General features: G+C 41.8%; 1 protein-coding gene across 1 annotated transcript; it reads left to right on the plus strand.

Moving 5' to 3' along the window:
- The first annotated feature begins 19,880 nt into the window (after nt 1–19,880).
- Nucleotides 19,881–22,484, plus strand: LOC132870729 (uncharacterized). Its single transcript, XM_060904551.1, has 5 exons — nt 19,881–19,950; nt 20,055–20,168; nt 21,327–21,472; nt 21,559–21,855; nt 22,021–22,484. Exons 2-5 carry the CDS (start codon nt 20,065–20,067, stop codon nt 22,482–22,484), a joined length of 1,011 nt encoding a protein of 336 aa, XP_060760534.1. The 5' UTR covers nt 19,881–19,950; nt 20,055–20,064.
- Nucleotides 22,485–22,697: the final 213 nt, after the last annotated feature.

The raw sequence follows: 22,697 nt of genomic DNA on the forward strand, positions 1-22,697 counted from the left end.
CGCTTGCCCGAACACAAGAAAAAGGTGGTTTGGGATGAACCCAAGGCCATGCTCAAAATGGGCATAATCGTTGAGTCCCACAGTGACTGGAGCAGCCCAGTGGTCCTGGTTCCCAAGACCGATGGGTCGGTCCGGTTCTGTGTGGACTATAGAAAGGTCAACGCGGTGTCTAAATTTGACGCATACCCAATACCTCACATTGATGAGTTGCTTGTTCAGTTAGGCGCTGCTCGCTTTTATTCAACACGATCTAACAAAGGGATATTGGCAGGTCCCCTTGACTCCTCAATTCCAAAAGAAAACGTCCTTTTCCACACCATTTGGTTTACACCAATTTGTCATGCTCCCTTTTGGGTTGTTTGGGACACCCGCTACGTTCCAGCGGCTTATGGACAGGGTCCTCTGCCCTGACGCTGCCTACGCGGCTGCCTATCTAGATGACATGATAAACTACAGTCATGATTGGACGCGGCACTTGGAACACCTGATGGCTGTTCTAAAGTCACTGAGGCAAGTGGGCCTTACAGCTAACCCGAAAAAGTGTGCAATTGGGCGGGTGGAAGTACGGTATCTGGAGTTCCACTTGGGTCATGGGCAGGTGCGTCCACAAATTAACAAGACTGCAGTGATTGCGGCCTGCCCGAGGCCCAAGACCAAAAAGGAGGTGAGGCGGTTCTTGGGGCTGGCTGGCTATTATCGAGGGTTTCCACCTAATTATTCAGACGTCACCAGCCCGCTAACCGACCTCACTAAAAAGGAAGCTCCAGATCTGGTCCAGTGGACGCAGCAGTGCCAACAGGCCTTCTCTGAGGTAAAAGCTGCACTGTGTGGGGGGGCCACTTTTACACTCCCCTGACTTCTCTCTCCCCTTTATTTTGCAGACTGATGCATCGGACAGAGGGCTGGGGGCTATTTTGTCCCAGGAGGTGGAGGACGAGGAGCGCCCCACGCTGTACATTGTACATCAGCTGAAAGCTGTCGATGCGCAAAAGCAAGTACAGCAAAATTGAAAAGGAGTGTCTTGCCATCAAGTGGGCGGTCCTCACCCTCTGATACTACCTGCTGGGGTGCCCTTTCACTCTCTGTTCAGACCATGCGCCCCTCCAGTGGCTCCACCGCATGAAGGATGCCAATGCTCGAATGCTCAACACCCCTATGCTCAAACATGGTGTTCGTTATGGACAAACCGTGACTAGCACAGAAGTCCAATAACAAAGCGCCACTCGGGTTCAGATCGGGGAGGCCGTTCCTCCCAATCGCACCCCTCCAGGTGTCACTGTCATCGCCCACGTGAGCATTGAAGTCCCCCAGTAGAACAATGGAGTCCCCAATATTATACGTGGTCATTTATTTAATGATGAAAATGATCCAATATTGCATATCTGTGAGTAGCAAAAGTATGTGAACCTCTAGGATTAGCAGTTAATTTGAAGATGAAATTAGTCAGGTGTTTTCGATCAATGGAATGACAATCAGGTGTGAGTGGGCACCCTGTTTTATTTAAAGAACAGGGATCTATCAAAGTCTGATCTTCACAACACATGTTTGTGGAAGTGCATCATGGCATGAATAAAGGAGATTTCTGAGGATCTCAAAAAAAGCATTCTTAGGCTACATCCACACGACAACGGCAACGAGATGTTATTTAAAAATATATCGCGTCCAAATGGGCAACAATCAGTAAAATATCAGGTCCATATGGCAACGCAACGCTTGCTGAAAACGATGCAATACACATGCCACACCTCTAGGGGCGCTGTAAGACAGTCCCTTCGGAGACACCAGAACAATAGAAGAAGTAACGACGCATGCGCATAAACTATTATGCGTGAGACTTCATATTAGCCACAAAGTCAGGAAAATCTGTTTGTAAAATTACATTATAATGACCAAATACAATGAAAAGTATTTTTCCAGTCTCACCTGTGAAAGGTAATCCCATGTGATCTCGTTTGGACAGAAAACCTGTTGGTACAGTTAAACGCAGCTAATCTTTATTCTCCGCTTTGACCTATCCAAAATGGCGGCGAGGATGACGTATGATTCTACGCGGAAGGTGGCGTCTTCAATGGTCCGGAATAAAGTGAATGATACACGTTGATTAAATTAATTTGTTGTTTCTCACCTGTGAAAGGTAATCCCATATGATCTCGTTTGGACGGTAAACCTGTTGGTACAGTTAAACGCAGCTAATCTTTATTCTCCGGTTTGACCTCTCCAATATGGCGGCGAGGATGACGTATGATTCTACGCGGAAGGCGGCGTCTTTAATGGTCCGGAATAAATTGGATTAATTTGCTCCTCTACGACCTTTTTAAGGAATGTATTGTCGGACTTAAATCAACATCTGAAGAGGTAAGATCGCTCCTTTTTTCCCCTATTTTTGCTGGCGGGATTGCACCATTACACAATAAATATTCACAGTGAAAATATTTTGTAGGCACGTTTCATGAACCAAGTTATAGGATTTGTTGACAACTCGCATCGCAATGAGAAAATCATTGGCACTACTGGTGTTAAGAATCAGACCATTTCACAAATGAATATTTTGCTGTAGAGCTGCAGTGTTTGTACAATTGCATGTTTTTGCTTCACTATTACTGTCACTATTCTGCTTCTTGCATTACTACTGTGAACTAACACTGAACATAATAATAATAATAATAATAATAATAATAATAATAATAATATCCAAGCTCGTGTTTCACTCTCACTAGTGCTCTGTAAGGCTTTTTCCTGGTGATATTCGTTACACTTCTACCCGGCGTGAAGCACTCACAGCCATGTGGTTGTGACGTCATCGTAAACAAATCCGTTCTACTCATCCAGACGACTTCACAACGGCAACATTGCCAGATCTTTCCACTCTGGAACCCGTTCTCAAAAAGATTGCGTTTTGGGCACCCAAAACGCGGGTGCCATGTGGACGCCAGGCCTAAACGATAAGCAATTGTATCGGAGTCACCTGAATCCGTTGCCGTGTGAACAGGGCCTTAATGCTCATCAGGCTGGAAAAGGTTACAAAATCATCTCTAAAGAGTTTGGACTCCATCAATCCACAGACAGATTGTGTATAAATGGAGGACATTCAAGACCATTGTTACCCTCCCCAGGAGTGGTCGACCAACAAAGATCAGTCCAAGAGCAAGGCATGTAATAGTCGGCAAGGTCACAAAGGACCCCAGGGTAACTTCTAAGCAACTAAAGGCCTCTCTCACATTGGCTAATGTTAATGTTCATGAGTCCACCATCAGGAGAACACTGAACAACAATGGTGTGCATTGCAGGCTTGCAAGGAGAAAGCCACTGCTCTCCAAAAAGAACATTTCCACTCATCTGCAGTTTGCTAAAGATCACATGGACAAGCCAGAAGGCTATTGGAAAAATGTTTTGTGGACGGATGAGACCAAAATAGAACTTTTTGGTTGAAATGAGAAGTGTTATTTTGGAGAAAGGAAAACACTGCCTTCCAGCATAAGAACCTTATCCCATCTGTGAAACGTGGTGGTGGTAGTATCATGGTTTGGGCCTGTTTTGCTGCATCTGGGCCAGGATGGCTTGGCATCACTGATGGAACAATGAATTCTGAATTATACCAGCGAATTCGAAAGGAAAATGTCAGAACATCTGTCCATGAACCGAATCTCAAGAGAACGTGGGTCATGCAGCAAGACAATGACCCGAAGCACACAAGTCGTTCTACCAAAGAATGGTTAAAGAAGAATAAAGTTAATGTTTTGGAATGGCCAAGTCAAAGTCCTGACCTTAATCCAATTGAAATGAAGCGAGCAGTTCATGTGAGGAAACCCACCAACATCTCAGAGTTGAAGTTGTTCTGTATGGAGGAATGGGCTAAAATTCCTCCAAGCCAGTGTGTAGGACTGATCAACAGTTACTGGAAATGTTTAGTTGCAGTTATTGCTGCACAAGGGGGTCACACCAGATACTGAAAGCAAAGGTTCACATACTTTTGCCACTCACAGATATGTAATATTGGGTCCTTTTCCCTCAATAAATAATTGACAAAGTATAATATTTTTTGTCTCATTTGTTTAACTGGGTTCTCTTTATCTATTTTTAGGACTTGTGTGAAAATCTGATGATGTTTTAGATCATATTTATGCAGAAATATCGTAAACTCTAAAGGGTACACAAACTTTCAAGCACCACTCTAAGAATCCTTTTATTAATAGCACACATGTGCAGTCTCTCTAAGGAAGAAGCATAGCCTGCAATCCGACCAAAGATCAGCTGTCAATGACACAGGCGACAGGGTCTCCAGCTTTGCCAAAACAGTTTCCTTGACGCTCCTTACCAACACTGGTATACATCTCTCAGAATTTTTTTTTTTCTAGAGATTGGTGTGTACTTGCTCTCAATAATGTGAAGGATTTAATTATCCATTTTCCACAAGTGACAAAAGTAAACAACACCTGCTTATCAAATCCTGGATGATGGCATCACTGATGGCTTGTTGCCTTGATGAATGTAGGCTGTTGACCTGTGCTTAGATTCAGTCATTGGCTGTGTGATATCTGTTTGTTGTCCCGCCTTGTAGTCCAAGAACCTAATATTTAGGGAGGAGGCTGTTAATATAATAATAATACATTTCAAATTATCAAATAATCTTGTTACTGGTTGCAATTGAAGCAGGAAGTTTGACATCCAATCACAGTATTTGTTCAAGATATCATTACAGTTGTGGTCTCGACCTGTCTTGAAATAAAATCCTGAGTTTTTTATGTATGAGACTGAGACAAGACCAAGTAGAAATGTGGTCAATTCTGAGATGAGACCAAGAGATTCAAAAAGTGGTCTTGAGAACAGTCTCAAGACCAAGACTGATCTCAAGTACTACAACACGAGCTCAAGCACCTGAAGGCAAGGGTATTAGTGATGGGCTGTTGGTAGTTAAGCAAGGGAACTGGCGAGTGGCAGAATATATCTTTGAATGTGTGTGTTAGCTGCAGAGAGCAGATGGAATGAGGAAGCATCGAAAGCTGCCTTTTGCCAGGGACTCAATGTGGAAGTGTTTGTATGCAGAACCTGTTTGTCAGCATGATACTGCTACCCTTGACAAGTGTAACAGTGACAGTCAATATTGGATTACTATTTTTTTTTCTGGGAGATTTCCATTCTCTGAGAAATTTTTCATGCTTGTTACAAGTAACCTTCCTTCAGCCAAGTGAAATGGAAGAAGAGTGGCTACAAAGAAGAAAGAAGTAAATGTCAGTGCAGTTGTACTCCCAGCAAACACACAAGCACATACGACATAGTGGTTAGGTAGTGGTTTGGTAATATCAGGGAAATACGTCGTAGTTACGTAGTAGGCACGTCCTAACACAATGTTGTGCCAATACATAATGACAATGTGATGGTAATACGTAATGACAACGTAGTGGTAATACCTAATGACAACGTAGTGGTAATACGTAATGACAAAGTAGTGGTAATACCTAACAACAATGTAGTGGTAATACTAACAGACATTTTATCTGGTGACCATCCAGTGACGTATGTCCTACTACGTAGTCTACATGTTGTGTGTATTTTCTATTTGACGATCGATGTATTAATAATTTGCTTTCGTACATTTTATTGTATGTCTCTATGAATAACATGAACAATGTGATCTTGGTCTATTGATGAATTGATCGTGGTTTATTTAACTTTAAAATAGCTCTGAATGAGGCCATTTCAATGAAATTAAAGTTCGTAGATTCATGATTTTGCAGTTAGGCATGTCTTATCAGTTTATCTGCATTGTAACCCTCTAATATAACTATTAGTGGTATTTTGTTTTATCCAAAATCATGTTCGGTACACGCAAAACCTTAACTGAAGGGGAGGACTTTCACATGATCCGTGATTGCCAACAAATTATTTCCGTGACCCGTGATTTGAGCCTGTTTCTATTCCTGTGATGTGTGATTGAGAATTTTTATGTTTGTGATCCCCCAGTGGCGGATCCGGGGGAGATAAGGCGTTTAACCCCCCACCCCCCTTCAGCGCCCAGGGGAGAGGGGGGTAGGTATAAAAGAGTAAACACAACAGAAAGCTTGAAGCAAGCAAAATTATTCAAAATATGCTCAAATTCACTGAATGTACATTTTCATTTTCCAGGGCGCATGCCTTCGGGCCGTTCGTCGACGCTTTTCGTAGAAATTATCAATATCCCCCCCACTTTTTTTCCAAATCCAATACCCGCCCCTATCCCGTGACCCCCTCCACCACCCCACCCTGTTAACTTGGCGGGAAAAGGGCATATGCTGGCTGACCTCTATCCCATCATGCTTTGCCAGCTCCGGATCGCGTCGGTCTTTCAAAACCCGTTGAAGGATCGACTTCCCGCGTCCCAGTTTTTTTTTATTCATGTGAAGGGAAGGTGTTTCGTTATAACTGGAGAGCTTTGATTGACAGAACCTTTCAAGGTAAGAATGTTACCCTTGCTGTTGTTGTCACTATGTGAATGTAAGATCATTAAGTCTGACGATATATTATATGCAAATGTTATCATTAAATGTTCATTTTAACAAATTTTAGTGTATGAGTATCCACTGCAGGAAAGCACCCCGTGGCGCCATATTGTTTGTGGGGGATGATGAGCATGGTGTCGGAGTCCTGGCTCCCAGTGGCAACCCTGTTATTGAATGTTAGTGTTGATCCTTTATGGGGTAATTTCATTCACTTTTTAAACCATGGTTTAAAGCTGTACTGCTACCTTGCCATGGTTGGGAAGCTTGAGTGCCTCAAGGACCCTGTGGGCTATACCGGCGGGGGCTGAAAGCCCCTGGCAGGTTCAACCATGCCGGGCAGGGTACAGGTGAGAGGTCAGACAAAAGGCAGTACAACAATAAAAACAGCCAGGTAGACGGAGCTCGCTAGCCCTGAAAGGCAGTTTGTCTAGGGAAAGGAAAACCCTGATTTCAAACCACCTGCTGTCTTGTAGGTTTTGCCTGTTTAGGCCAAGGCTAAGGGAGTAAACCCTGATCAAAACTCCGGAGGGAGGGACCTGTAGGCATTCGTTGGTGCGGAGTGATCCGCAGCCATCTTCTGGCATCTCCTGCAGCTCTAGGGATGCTTCAGCTGTATAGACCTTGTCTCTCCTTCAGAGTGAGTTCTTAGAGTCGAGTGGGGGGTGGTGCGCTGTGGGCAAGGCACTGCTTCCTAGTATGCCCCAGCACAGCAGAGGTCCATTATCTCAGCGGGAAATGGCAGTAACAGGTTATAAGTTCTCCCAAATTGGCACAAGGGAGGATGCCATGGGCTGTTTTTGATGGTGGGAGCGGCTGTTTAGCTGCATAGGATATGACTACCACCCGCCAAAGCCTGGCAGCCCCAGGCCAGTAAGGTGTCGACCCGTCACCTCTGTCCGCCTCACAGGGTGCATGAGGATAGACCAAAAGTCGAATGACAGATGAAAAACTGTACCTGTTACCAAGAATAGAAAGAAGTACTTGCGTATTGGAATGTGGAATGTGAGAACTATGTTACCTGGCTTTGACAACATAGACATCAGACATGGAGAAATTAGAAAGACTGCTCTCATTGATGAGGAACTTCAGAAACTGCAGATGGACATTGTTGCCCTCCAAGAAACAAGGATTGCTGAAGGTGGGTGTTTGAGGGAAGCAAATTTAACCTTCTACTGGAAGGGACTGGAAGCTAATCAGTCTCGGTGGTATGGTGTTGGTTTTGCTGTGAGAAACACCCTTGTTCAATCCATAACTACACCTGTCAGGATCTCGGAACGCTTGACATCATTGCGGCTAAATTCGGCTGGAGGGTATGTCAATTTCATCAACGTATATGCACCAACCTTTACTGCACCGGTAGAGTTGAAAGACAGTTTCTATGAAATGCTCAGTCAGGTCTTTCCTTTGATCCCACAAGGAGAACAGCTCTATACCCTTGGTGATTTTAATGCACGGGTAGGCAGAGACCATCACACTTGGCCCGTATCACTTGGTCACTTTGGTGTTGGGAAGATGAATGAGAATGGACAGAGACTTTTGGAGTTCTGCTCAGAGAGGGAGCTCGTCATCACTAACACAATGTTTGGAGTGAATGAGTGTCGGAGAGTATCATGGTGCCACCCAAGGTCCAAACATTGGTATCAACTGGACTTGATAATCACCCGTAAACAACATCTGAACACTGTCAAGGTAACCTGCTCCTTTCACAGTGCAGATTGTGACACAGATCACTCACTAGTAGCCAGCAGAATGGAGATCACACATAAACGCATCCATAGGCAGAGACCGGAGGCCAGGCCCCAAGTCAATGCTATGGTAACCAGGGAGCTGGAGAGAAAGGAAGCTTTTTCTAGGGAGTTCTCGCGGAGAATGCAAGAGCGTGTAATTGGCGGCACAGTCGATGAAGTGTGGCATACACTGAGTAAGAGCATCTACGGCAGTGCAGTTGCCAGTCGTGGAAAAAAGAGACAGGCAGGCAAGGACTGGGTTGAGGCATACGCTGGTTCTCTTATGCCCTTGCTTGATGCTAAAAGGGTGGCAATGTTTGAACACAAACCCATCACAAGCCACATTAGGTCGTCTTCGTCACACAAGATCAGAGGCACAGAGGGAAGCTAGGAAGTGTGCAAACCAGTACTGGACAGATTTGTGCTCTTCCATTCAATCTGCTTCAGATAGGGGTGATGTAGGCACGATGCACAGTCTCATGAAAATGGCTCTTGGCCCGAGGGTCTCTAAGACTGCACCTTTGAAGTCAAAGGAGGGAGAAGTAATAACTGACAAATCCAAACAGCTTGAAATATGGGTGGAACATTACTCTGAATTGTACTCAGAAGAAATACCAGAGAAACCCAGACTGGATGAGGTCCTACCAGTATTCCCAGAACTAGCAGACTTGGATGTGATGCCTGAGGAGAGTGAACTTCTCAAGGCACTGAGTGCTCTATCCAGCAGCAAGGCACCTGGTCAGGATGGCAAACCGGCAGAAGTCCTGAAGGAAAACAAGGAGGTAATACTGCTCTATCTGTACGAACTCCTTCGACAGTGTTGGGAAGAAGGCAAAATTCCTCATGAAATGCACAATGCCAAGATTGTGACCCTTTATAAGAACAAAGGTGACCGAGGAGACTGCAACAGCTTCAGGGGAATCTCACTGCTGAGCATAACAGGGAAGGCTATTGCACGGATAGTACACAAGCGGCTACAGACGCTAGCAGAACATGTGCTCCTGGAGTCTCAGTGTGGTTTTAGAGCAGGGCAGTCTACCATGGACATGATCTTCACATTGCGACAACTACAGGAGAAGTGTAGAGAGCAGTGTATGCCGCTTTACATCGCCTTCGTAGACTTGACAAAGGCGTTCGATACTGTCTGCAGATCTGCCCTCTACAAAGTACTCAAGAGTATCGGATGTCCACCTAAACTCCTGAAACTGGTTATCTCCTTTCATGAGGACATGAAAGTCTGTATTCAGTTTGATGGCTCTACCTCTGACTGTTTTGACGTCAGAAATGGAGTTAAGCAGGGGTGTGTGCTGGCACCGACTCTTTTCAGCATCTACTTTGCTGTACTCCTCCACTTTGCCTTCAGTGGACGCCAGGATAGCATTTATATCCAGTCACATACAGATGGCTCACTGTTTAACCTGGCAAGACTCAGGGCAAAAAGTAAAACTGTTGAGTTGTTGTGCAGAGAACTCCTTTTCGCTGATGATGCAGCACTCACGGCACATGAGGAGACAACTCTGCAGGGACTGTTGGGCAATTTAGCCCAGGCCTGGGATCTGTTCTGCATTGCCATCAGTGTCAAGAAGATGGAGGTAATGGGGCAAGGCACTGCAGTCCTCCCTTCAATCACACTGCATGGAAATCCTCTCCAAACAGTTGAGAAGTTTACCTGCCTGGGATCAGTGGCAGCAAGTACCAATTCTCTGGATGAAGAAATAAATGTGAGGATTGGTAGAGCTGCTGCTTCCTATGGGAAACTAAGCAAGAGAGTTTGGGAGAACCAGAAGCTGACAAGAAAGACAAAGGTACTGATCTACAACACATGCGTACTGTCAACTCTACTATATGGCAGTGAAACATGGACAATTTATTCACAGCAAGAAAAAGGACTAAACAGTTTCCACCTACATTGCTTGCGCAAGATTTTAAACATAAAATGGCAGAACAAAATCACAAATGAAGAAGTACTCCAACAAGCAGGCATACTGTTGTTGTTCAAGATCCTGCGGCGAAAAAGGTTATGTTGGTTAGGCCATGTGAGCAGGATGGAGGACACCAGGCTTCTAAAGAGAGTACTGTACGGCGAACTCTCTATTGGGAGTCGATTCAGAGGAAGGCCCAAGCTGAGGTACAAAGATGTATGCAAAGCTACCCTTCAAGACTTCTCTATATGCAAAGAGAGCTGGGAAAATATAGGAATGGACAGAAGTAGATGGAGATCAGCAGTACACACTGGTGTGGGACTGTATAGGGTTGCCCGAGAGAGGCGGGTTTTGGAAGCAAGACATAGGAGGAAGAAAAGAACAGAGGAGAACAATGACGGTCAAATGTTTTGCTGTGCATTCTGCGGGAGAGCCTGCTGTGCTAACATCAGACTCATTAGCCATGAGAGGCGCTGCCCAGCCAGGACTACACAGAGTACCAGTGACTGACCGAAGCCGCGAGACATGGAAGAAGCTGTTGACCGTCTTCCAAGATGAAAAGAGCCAAAGAGAGAAGAAAGCTGTGAAGGTTTAACTACCTCTTGATTTCAATCAAAAGATGACTTTGGTCAGTTATTTAGTATTGTTACAATATAAACTGATAAACATGCATCCTAATATGAATGTTTGGTGAAATTTAAAAACTAAATTGTTTCACAAAATGTATTCTGTAACAACATATGTAGACTACTTATTGGGGTATTTGGAATGTTTCATAAAGCTGTTCCACACTATTTCAGTTTGTTTTACTGTTACATGCATGTATTATGCAATATATGTGACCCCTCACCGAATCCAGGGACACATGTCGGCCGAAACGAATCCGAGATAATCGCAAAAGAAGCATTTTTTTCGAAATTTGTGATTTTTGTTTTTTTCCATCATGTGCAAGTTGAGATCTTGAAGAATGCAATCAGTATTTCAGATAATAGATTGTTTTGTTGGAAAAGCATACATTTTTTGTTGCAAATTGTCTCGTTTTTGTCAGGACTGTAGCCTGCTGGGGGGTGTGGGTAAATTACCATATGGGCCATTCACATGATGATTTAAGTCTTTTGGGGTTTTTTTTGCGAATCAGCTGTATGATACGGGCTGAGCGCATGGCTACTTAGCTGCATACAGGAGTGTAATTTCACTATGGAATGAGTTACTAAACAGAGCGCAGAGGAGCTGAAACACCACGAAGCAAACAGACACACGGTATTTACATCGGAGATAACCATTTCTAGCAAAAAAACCCCGCAACCTCGTTTTCCAGATTGAATGGAATACTTGAATGATCGGATGATACACGGACCGTTCTAGGATTACATTTCATCGGAGGCATTGGTGTGTGCAAGGCGCCGTTTCTCTTTCTGATGGAGTAAGTTTATTAATCTAAGGCTGTGTGGTTATTTTTGCATGTAACGGAGAGTGTTGTGGTTTGATTAAGCCTAGGTCACAACCGGACGTATGATTTTTTGGCCGTGTGATTTTTGGCATTTCCCAAATCGCTGCGTTTTTTTTTTGTTGTTGTTCATGGAGAAAGACGCGCGTTGGCCGTAAGTTTGTCTTGCAACCTGAAAAAAACGTAAGCGCCCGTAGAGTTTGTTTGACATGACAAAGAACCTCTGCGGCCGGTCTGCGGCTCGAAAATCAGCACATCACACGCGCGCTCTCGTGCGTTTCATGTGCGCCCTCCGTGCGTTTCTTGAGTTTTTTGCACGTAGACCGGCCGTAGGAGCACGTACGGCCGGTTGTGACCGAGGCTTTACATGAAACTAGTGTTGTGTTAGTTGTGTCATCATCGTGCTATCTTTTTTCTTACGATGTGAGTAATTTTTCAACCACAAAACATTAAAGTATACTTTAGGACTTATTTTTGTACTTCATAATTGTTTTGGGCATACTTTGCATGGAAGGAAAATTGACGTGGTGATCTTTGTTTACATGAAAGTAGTATTGTGCTAGCTCATAGGGGGTAGGGCTTTCCTTAATGTCATGCAGATGAGCACCATTATGTGCCTGCTCTACACCCAGAGTAGCTGAGATGGAAAACTTTGAGGGCGATTTTCTCCCTTTTCTGTTTTAAGAAGTATACACTTTCAAAAGGTCACACATTCTTCAAATACTGTCAGATCTCCACATGGAAGGCATCATTGGAAAGCTTAGAAACTGTACTTTCTGAATCTGTCAATAACTCAAAATGTCCCCGGGCAGACACGTGTCCCTGGATTCTGTGATCTGCCACATATAGAAAAATTCACTTAGGTGGAATTTCTTTTCATATCTTGGGAATATCATTCATCTCCAAGGTTTGCATATTACATTCATTAAAAACAAACAGTAAAATCTTACCATTAGCTTGCTTAATTCCATTCATTTTGCAAGATATTAATTGGTTTGCAAATTTGTCTCAGATACAGAGGACCTTGAAGAGCTGTTCAGGCCGAGGAGTACAGATCCACGGCAAAATACCAGATCAGACAGTGAGTTCTATTCTTACTTACAAAAGAGACATGCTAGCGTATACATTTTATGAAAAGATAGAAACACTACTTGAATAAATGACTTACATTTGTGATCTGTCAGTCTGAATATCTGTGTAGTGACATCCAGTACTAATATTACTTATTGATGTGTGGTATTTTATCATAAAATCCAACCATTTTTTAAATTAATGTCTTTAATTCATAAATGCATAATGCTCACTCATTTTTATGTGGCCCATGACACTAACCATTTCCTTTTTATGTGTTTTTATAGATTATCAGAGAAAGGTTCTGATGCACCTATATGAAATTGTGAAGAATTACCTGTAGGTACTTACCTCTTGCAAATATTTTATGTATACATACATCACTTAATCTGACCATATAATGGTAAACAAGGATTTCCCAATTTATCATTGATTTTAATTATATTTGCAGGCTCGCGCTGCTGTGGCTACAACAACTAAGGAGACAACTACTGTACCAACCCACCATTCATCTGATTCAGAAACCAGAGACAGCTGTTAGCTCTTTCACTGCTAGAATTTCTATTATTAAATACTGGTTCACCATTAAATATTTTCTAGAGCCAGAACAAAAATAATGGCTGGCATGTGTGTAAATATTGCAGTCAGTCTCGGTAGGTTTTTATGCCATTTTAGTGTGTCACATGGGTTCTGTGACAAAATGATGACGCAGCCAAGAATTGCAACTTCGGTGCAAGGATGGTGGTTTATTTACAGTCCAGATTTTCCCAAAAGTGAGCAAGTGAGCAAAAATAAAAATTAAAAAAATAAAGTTGGAATTTCAAAATGTTAAAGTAATGTAGGCCTATGAATTTAACAAAAAAAAAACAAAAATGTAACTAGACTAAAGTAGAAAGAAAATTTCCAGTCTGAAGAGCAAACCACTACACAGCTCAGGACTACAAACCAGATTGCAATAAAAATGGCCAGACCGTGAACTACCTCCTTCAGAGGGCTTAAATCATAGATTTACATAGAAGACTAGATTCCTCACCGCGTATTCTAGAACGTCCGCACAGGCCAGTCATCTTACCACAGACAAGCTTTTCCACAGAATTTGCGGTACACTGAGGTAAGACCATTGAGGTGCTTAAATGTTTATACTCTTATCTCGCTGAAATTTTGACGTATATACAAACGGTTTGATTTCTTAAAACATTATTAATGTGGTTGTAATTCTGGGTGCTTGAACATGCTAAAATCGTACCTTTTCTCTTCAAAAACGACTTACTGCAGCTTTGTCAAAGTTGTGCTTCATGCTAGGCTAGCTCGTAGCACCAAGTAATTTTACATGGAAGGTCATGAGATAATATTTCCAATAACTGAAGTTGCACTTGCACGTGGTTTTCATTTTCGTGTTGGTTAATTGAAAACAACTTACATTATGATTTCTAGAGGAAATTAAATTACTGACTGTGACGAGATGCCAGACTTCTGCGCGGCCTTCAGTTGCTCGAACCGGCGATGTCTGGAAAGTAGGGCATGCGGGATCACCTTTCACCAGTAAGATAATACATCATTTTTTTAAGGATAATCATTAGTGTTATTTACTTAGTGAAATAATGTCCAATACAGTTCCTGATATGAGCAGCCGGGCTAGGACAACAGTATCATACTGTATTGTTACATGTGGGTGTGAGGTTGTAATTATTCCTGCATGTAGGCTAAACAAAGGGAAGTGACTGATAACTCGCCTACGCAGGTGTATGCACAGTAGGTGGTTAGTGGTCATTTCCATTCCTGATCTGGGTACATTTTCACTTTTTTAAGGTTTCCCAAGAGCAGGGAGAGAAGGAGGAGGTGGGAAATTGCCATAAGGAGGGAGGGTTTTGTGGCTTCCGATCGAGCACAGCTCTGCAGTAACCACTTCAGGGATGAGGTCTTTGACAGGACAGGGCAGACTGTCTGCCTTAAAGATGGTGTGGTCCCAACCATCTTTAACTTCCCTGCTCATCTTCAAAGAGTATGTGCATCATTAACCAACAGTAATTTAAGGTGTATAGTATTGATATGTAAGAGTGAAAGTAATTTATTTGTCCCTTACAACCCTTGCTTTGTAGGTGTAGTGTGTTGTTTAGTTCAGTATTGTAAACACCCTAAAACGTCTTGTGTTTTATTATAGTCTGAAGCAAGTAGAACAACAGCTACTTCTAGGGCGGCGAAGGAGAATCCATCACCTGTAAGTATTTGCGTGTTGAATGTCAGAAACTAATGGAGGCATCAAATGGCTTGTAATATTAATTAATTGAGAAGTTAAGTTATTCATTTTTGTAGTATGGTTATTCATACATATTTGTATATTTCGCCTAAAACAGGGAGCTGTTGAAAAGAGGCTCAAGGGGCAGTGCAAGCGGCAGGCCACTGATCACTCATATGCACTGCCTGCTTCCCCTAAGGCCCTAAAGGCCAAACTTGACGAAATGTCAGCGCGAGTGAGGAAACTGGAGCGGGAGAAGAGCAATGTCTTAAGGAGAGAGAAGAGGGCCAAGAACAACATGTGGGCACTCCTGGAGGAACTGAGGGAGAAAAATCTCATTAATGAAGAACTGAAATACCAGCTTGAATGCTATTCAGGTAAAGCAAAAAATATTAGATTGATTATTTTATGTGTGTTCTTATGTTCTTTGTTCCCTTAATTATATCTGGGGATTTTAACTTGCATGTAGATAATACTGAAAACACTTATGCCAAAGAACTACTTGCACTTATTGACAACTTCAACCTAGTACACCATGTACAGGGGCCGACCCACTCTCGTGGTCATACCCTTGACCTCGTCATCACAAAGGGTCTTACTGTTTCTACTACTGTTGTTGACCTGGCCTTATCTGATCATTTTTGTGTTTTCTCTGATGTTTCTATGTCTCCTTACATTCAGAACAGCTCAACGACTATGGGTAGGAGAGTCATAAAAGACAACACATGTGCTCTCTTTGAGCAAGCTCTCTCTCAGAACTCAACCAAAATGTCAGACTCTGTAGATGATTTACTGGAAATTTTAAATTTTAATATGACCCAAATTATGGATGATATTGCTCCTTTCAAAATCAAAAGAGTCAATGATAAGCAGAACGCACCATGGAAGCAGTACCTGGCTGTTAAACTGCTAAAGAGAGAATGTAGAAAGACTGAAAGAAAATGGCGCAAATCTAAACTTCACATCCATTATCAAATCCATAAAGAGATGCTTTGTAATTATAATTATGAAATTCATAAAGCAAGACAGTCTTTCTTCTCCAACATCATCAACAGGAATATGAACAATGCCTGTGTGCTATTTTCAACAGTAGAGAAGCTAACTAATCCCCCACCACAATTAGCACCTGAACTTCTCTCAGTTAATAAATGCAATGAGTTTGCATCCTTCTTCAAAGGTAAAATTGATAAAATACGGCAGAATATTGCTCATAATATATCTCAGTTGCAAAAAATTGAAAAACTGCCATCACCAATGACACAGATACATAACTTCAACACAATGTCAGAATTTTGTTTAATTGATTATGAGACTCTTGAAAAAACTGTACAAAATCTCAGTTCCTCAACATCTGAATTGGACATTCTGCCCACCAACTTTTTTAAGTCTGTTCTTCATCTTATAATTACAGATCTGCTTCAAATTATAAATACATCCCTAGAGACTGGCGTTGTTCCTATGTCCCTGAAAAAAGCCGTTGTGAAGCCCCTACTTAAAAAAAATAATCTGGATCCTTCAGTATTAAATAACTACAGGTCAATATCAAATTTACCATTCATCGGGAAAATCCTTGAAAAAATTGTCTTCAATCAATTAACTGCCTTCTTGATATCAAACAGCCGTTTTGATAATTTTCAGTCAGGATTTTGTGCCAATCATAGCACTGAAACAGCGCTGATTAAAGTTATAAATGACATACGTCTTAATACTGATGCAGGCAAAACATCGGTCCTGGTATTACTGGACCTCAGTGCAGCTTTTGATACTGTCGATCACAACATACTGCTATATCGACTTGAACACTGGGTTGGGTTGACTGGTAAAGTTATCAATTGGTCAAATTCATACTTAAAAGATAGAAGCTTCTTTGTTACCATGGGAAATTGTTCCTCAACGTCAATGTCCTTGACCTGTGGTGTCCCCCAGGGGTCGATTCTTGGACCATTACTTTTCAACCTTTATATGCTCCCACTTGGGCAAATTATCAATAACAATTCAATTTTGTATCACTGCTATGCAGATGACACCCAAATTTATTTTGCTTTATCACCTAATGATTATGCCCCCCTTGAATGTCTCTACCAGTGTATCGATCAAATCAACAACTTGATGTCACAAAATTTTCTTCAGCTGAACTCAGATAAAACAGAAGTACTTCTATTTGGAAAAAAAGATGAAAGACTCAGGATTACCACTATTCTTGACACAAAAGGGATTAAAACTAAAGAAATGGTTAAAAATCTTGGTGTTTTCATTGACAGCGAGCTAAACTTTGACAGTCACATGAAAGCAATCACTAAAACGGCATTTTATCACCTAAAAAACATTTCCAAACTAAGAGGACTTATGTCAAAAAATGATCTGGAAAAACTGATACATGCCTTCATCTCTAGTAGGGTTGATTACTGCAATGGCCTTTTCACAGGCCTGCCAAAAAAGACGATCAAACGACTTCAGCTGGTTCAAAATGCAGCGGCTAGGGTTCTCACATGAACAAAAAGAACAGAGCACATTACTCCAATTCTAAGGTCCCTTCACTGGCTTAAGCTACAGAATTGACTTTAAAGCATTGCTGCTGGTGTACAAATCTCTAAATGGTACAGGGCCCAATTATCTCTCTGATATGTTGCAGCGGCCTAACCCAATCAGATCTACCAGATCGCAACAGAAAAATTTACTGGTAAAACCTGTTGTTAAAACAAAGTGTGGTGAAGCAGCTTTTAGCTACTATGCAGTGCAGCTATGGAACCAACTGCCAGAGGACATTAAAAATGCTCCTGCTGTTGGCAGCTTCAAATCTAGCTTAAAGACCAAGCTGTTTTCAGATGCTTTCTGTTAAATAATTAATATTGTCTTCTTTACATGTTTTATAATCTGTACTTTTACAGTCTCTGCATGTTTCAAATTTTACTTAACTTTTATTCTATTTTATTCTGCTGTTTTTTTCTCCCCCTATTTGAACAACTTCTTCATTTTATTATTTTATTTCTACCATTGTTTAATTCTTATTATATTTCTTCCCATTTATTTTATGTAATTTTATTCTCTTTTGTTTACTGTTTTGCTTTTACTTCTGTAAAGCACATTGAACTGCCACTGTGTATGAAATGTGCTATATAAATAAACTTGCCTTGCCTTGCCTTAAAGGTAGAGTATGTAGGATGGTGGCCAGAGTAGGCATTGCAACTATGCTGCCCATTCCCAAATTTGATCTTTTCAAGTAATACTCTAATATTTACTGGTCTGACCAAAGTATAGTAAGTTTTGCTGCCAAAGATATCTACGGTATTACTGGAAATTCAAAATGGTGAACATGGAGAATATCCACCTTTTCATGTATGAAATGTGTAATTTTCCCAGTCATAATGAATACTTAGAAATTGATGGTGGTGGTAAATATTCCTGAAAAAGATAACATTTATGGATGGGCAGCATAAATTCTGGAAATCAACTCCTAAAAAAATACATACTCTACCTTTAAAGGGATACCTAATTAAACACTTGCCATTGCATTTCAGATCTTCCGGTTCATCTCCTCTCGAGGCAGGGCGTAGAATACACCAAGGTCCAGAGAGAGTTTGCCCTTACACTCCATCTGCATGGTCCAAAGGCTTACCCCAGTACCTGAGAGAGACTCTGCATATTAACCTGCCGCATCCCAGTTCATTGCAAAGGTATTGTGCATGATATGTAATTAAACACTGAATTAGATTAAGCACTACAAACAGTATTACCATGAATGGTCAGGCTACCAATGGCCATTAAAGGTGTCAAAGGTCTGTTTGCTTACAGTGTCAAATTAGTGTTTGGATAGTCCTATTACAGATACAACCCCAAGTCCCCAACACAGAAAAAGTTGGGACATTTGGTAAATTGTGACTAAAAACAAAATACTATCATTTTCAAAACCTGTAGATTAAACGAGGAATTGTGCCTAGACAACACATAAGTGGTTAACACCGAGCAAAAATATTGTTTTGAGGAAAATATGCACATTTGCAATGTGATACATGCAACATGCCTCAAAAGTTTGGGACAGGTCCAATAACATGCTGTAAAACTTGGATAATGTTAGAAAGAACACAAGGAAAAACATTTAAAAATGAACTCTATTCACCACCAACATGAATGTACAAATATAAGGCCATTTCAGAGAGCCTGAGTCACTCATAATAAGAGATTAAGAGATGATAAATTACTTGTTGTCTAGGCACAATTCCTCATTTAATGTGTACTTTGTAATTATACAAGGTGGCTGAGTTCTCTTGATGCCAGACCTGGACTCAACAAGATGATGTTGGACATGCTGGAAAGACGACGGCAAGAAGATGAGGACAAATACGGCTGTGTCACTTTGATGCTGGATGCCATGAAAATCAAAAGTCACGTTCAGCAGGATCCTCAAACCCAAACAATGCTTGGCTATGTAGACATGGGGGATCGGGTAAATGAGACGGACATAGCTTCTGAGGCACTTGTGTTTATGGCGGTCAGGCTTCAGGTTTATTGGAAGGCTCCAATTGCCTATTATTTGACCAAGACCCTCACACCAGATACACAGAGAGTGTTAGTCGAACATGCTATAGAAGAGTTACATCATCGCGGGATAAGGGTGGTATGCCTGACAATGGATGGTCATGCATCAAATGTAAGCATGTGCACACAACTTGGGTGTAACCTAAAAGAAGACCTCTGCAAGCCCCTGAAGACCCACTTTCCACATCCAATAACAGGTGACAAGGTTTTTGTCATGATGGATGCCTGCCACATGTTGAAGTTGGCCCGCAATATGTTGAAGGTTCATGCTCTTTATTTTGCTTCTGCTTTTGCTTGACTGTTCTGCTTTTTATACATTTGGTGTGTGTTTACATAACTGTGTTAGACTACAGTTGATTTGTGCAGTGATACAAAAAATGTGATCCTGCAGGTCTACAGCCCAATTAGGAGTGGAACTGGTAGTATCAGTTGGGATTACATAGTCAAGCTGAACACCATCCAAAAGAAAAGTGGACTACATTCTGCGAACCGAGTCACTGATAAGCATGTGAACTTTGATAATCAGAAGATGAAGGTATGTTTGTTAGACTCTACAGCTTTATAATGTTTTTATACTTTTTGATGGTCTTTGTACCTTGTAACACTAATAAGCCCTCCATTTGTCTTTCTAAATTTAAGGTCTCCCTGGATGCTCAGACCCTCAGTAACTCTGTGGCTGTGGCACTGCGCACTTTGCGGGACGTGGGCTATGCCGAGTTCAGAGATTCCGAGGCTACTTCCAAGTTCATCCAGGTAATGCAGCTAGGGATTTACATCATTGACCTAATCCTAGAACACCCACCCATCCTTTGTAGTTGATCTGTTGGTCAGCTGCCACAAAACAGTTGTGGATGTTAAATGTGAATGTCACAACGATTATTTTCTATTTTTGGCATCAGGAATGATTAAATAATCCCTCACATTCAACAATGCAAGAACATGGTTGAAGCTGTTTATTCCTGTCTCATACTGCCCTCAAAAGCACTGTGTCATAGTACAGATTTACAGGTGTAAGGTACAGCAACATAGCCACAGATGACAATTGAAACTGAAATTGAAACTATGCCTAATACTTGGATGTTTCTAATACATGTAAACACTTAAGTTGTCGTGATTATTTCAGCATTAAGATGTGTCTTTATAGATAACAGACAGGCTCTTCGACATCTTGAACAGTCGCAATCCCAGAGCCAAAGGGTTCAAAGCCCCCCTTGGTTCTTGGAATTGGGCAAGCACTAAGGAATTCTTGTTAAAGGCCAGGGAGTTCTTGCTCAGCTTGAAGATGGAGGATGGCAAACCCCTTTACCAAGCAAAGAGGTCTTACAAAAAAATGAACGTTCAATTGATGATGCACTGACACCATTTGTAGATGCCAATACCCAATAATTCATTATTATCAAGAGACTATTGATTTAAAAAGGGGAGTTTTATTCATTATATTGTATTCAAGTAGGGAATTAATCATTTAATTATTCAAGGTAAAACTCTACTGGTTTCAGTGCATCCCTCAAGTCAATGACATAAGTTCTCTTCTCTTGTTTGTCTACTATATTCCGCATCAAGTTCAGATGCTCTGTCCTCCTGCTTGCATCGAGTTCATGAGATGCTCTGTCCTTTCTGCATCGAGTTCATGAGATGCTCTGTCCTTTCTGCATCGAGTTCATGAGATGCTCTTTTCGTTCTGCGTCGTCATGTAAATAAAGTGGTATGTTTTATGTAATTCATATGATACAAAGTAATTTTAATGAATGGCAATGAAGTTAATTTTTTGAACATGTGAATTTGTGTTTGCCCGTAGAAGTGCCTGCTGCTCCTTAAGCTTAACTATTTTTATCTGATTCTGTTAGTTTGCATCCCTGCTTTCTTGGGCCATTTTGGCAGAATCATGGTTATACACATTTCCTTTTGAAGGTTCCTCTCTGTTGTGGGCTTCGTCATCAACATTGACACATTGTTGTCAATGATCCCTGTGTTGCTTGAAGGCCAGCAATATGTCCTGACCTACAGATTTAGCCAGGACCACTTGGAACTTCTGTTCAACTCCATCAGGGCAGCCGGTAGGCATGTGTGTGTGTGTTTTCCTACACATTTCAAATGTCAAAAAAACTGATACATTGTTTTATAACCTTGCTTTTTATTTAAGGTGGCTGGAATAACAATCCCAGTGCCAGCCAGTTTATGTATATATTTAGGAGGCTGATGGCTCGGTGTGGAGTTGTGAGTCGCAGGGGCAATGTCACAGCACAGGATGCCACGGAGTCCTTGACAGTGACCATTGACACCTCTACAAGCCTGTCAGCTGTGGATGTGTCCTCTGCAGCAGGAGGAGAAGACAGAGAAGACTGTCCATTTGCAGACGTTCCGGCCCTACTCCATGACCACAGCTACCTTCCCGCACGTTTCAGTGGTCTTGTGGAGAACGCTCTTGTCTACATTTCAGGTAAAGGCTGATTTTGCGTGTAACTAATAGCCAAATTTGTGGGAAGACAATGTGACAATAGAAAAAAAGAGGTGTCTCCTTAATTTCCCCATGGTTATACATTTATTAATGCATTATTTATTATTATTTCTAGTCATGTTGTTGTTATACTAACTCAAATTTTAGGATTTGTGGTGCGACGGGCTCTGAAGAAACTGGCTTGTGATGTGTGCCGTGAAAGCCTGGTGACAGACGCTGCATCTGCCATAAAGGACGAGAGCTACCACCTACTGTGTCTGAAAGACAATGGAGGCCTGGTAATTCCATCAGAGGGAACGGTGAGAGTCGTCAGGGCAGCAGAGTCAGTCATTCGCCAGGCCAGTTTTGGACGATCACGACCCATCCAACTGCTGGAGGCCGTTTACATGGCGCAGAGCAGGATTGGGTTGGAGGACGTGTTTCAGCTGGGGGAACACATCAGCGACACGCAGTATGGTATTGACAGCCATCACCACACTCTGCTAACACTGGTTGTGTCCCTATTTTTTAAGCTTAGACTCCACCACATTGCCAAGATGACAACCCTTTCCTTACAGAACAACAGCATGAGACAGAAGCACAACAAAGCAGTACTGTTCAAAGGGCATTAGCCAAATATAGTGTAAAAAATTTTCAAGGGGTATGAAGACTTACGCAAGCACAGCCCAGCACTCACATTATGATTTACAGGAAATCAAAGTACTGACTTTCACTGTAAGCCCGGATAAGTTGAGTTTACTTAAAAAATTTGAGGAAAGTGGCTGCCTTAAAAAAATTAAGTAATGTATAATCAAAACTTGAGTGAATTAAACTTAAATGCTTGA

Source organism: Neoarius graeffei, chromosome 2 (genome assembly GCF_027579695.1).
Source record: "Neoarius graeffei isolate fNeoGra1 chromosome 2, fNeoGra1.pri, whole genome shotgun sequence".
In the NCBI taxonomy this organism is placed as follows: domain Eukaryota; kingdom Metazoa; phylum Chordata; class Actinopteri; order Siluriformes; family Ariidae; genus Neoarius; species Neoarius graeffei.

Excerpts from the sequence above, each read along its gene's own strand:
- LOC132870729 (XM_060904551.1), top strand. The coding sequence starts at position 20,065 with ATGCTCAGACCCTCAGTAACTCTGTGGCTGTGGCACTGCGCACTTTGC. Across the intron at positions 20,169-21,326 it reads CTACTTCCAAGTTCATCCAG|GTTCCTCTCTGTTGTGGGCT; the intron begins GTAATGCAGCTA and ends TTCCTTTTGAAG. Across the intron at positions 21,856-22,020 it reads CGCTCTTGTCTACATTTCAG|GATTTGTGGTGCGACGGGCT; the intron begins GTAAAGGCTGAT and ends CTCAAATTTTAG.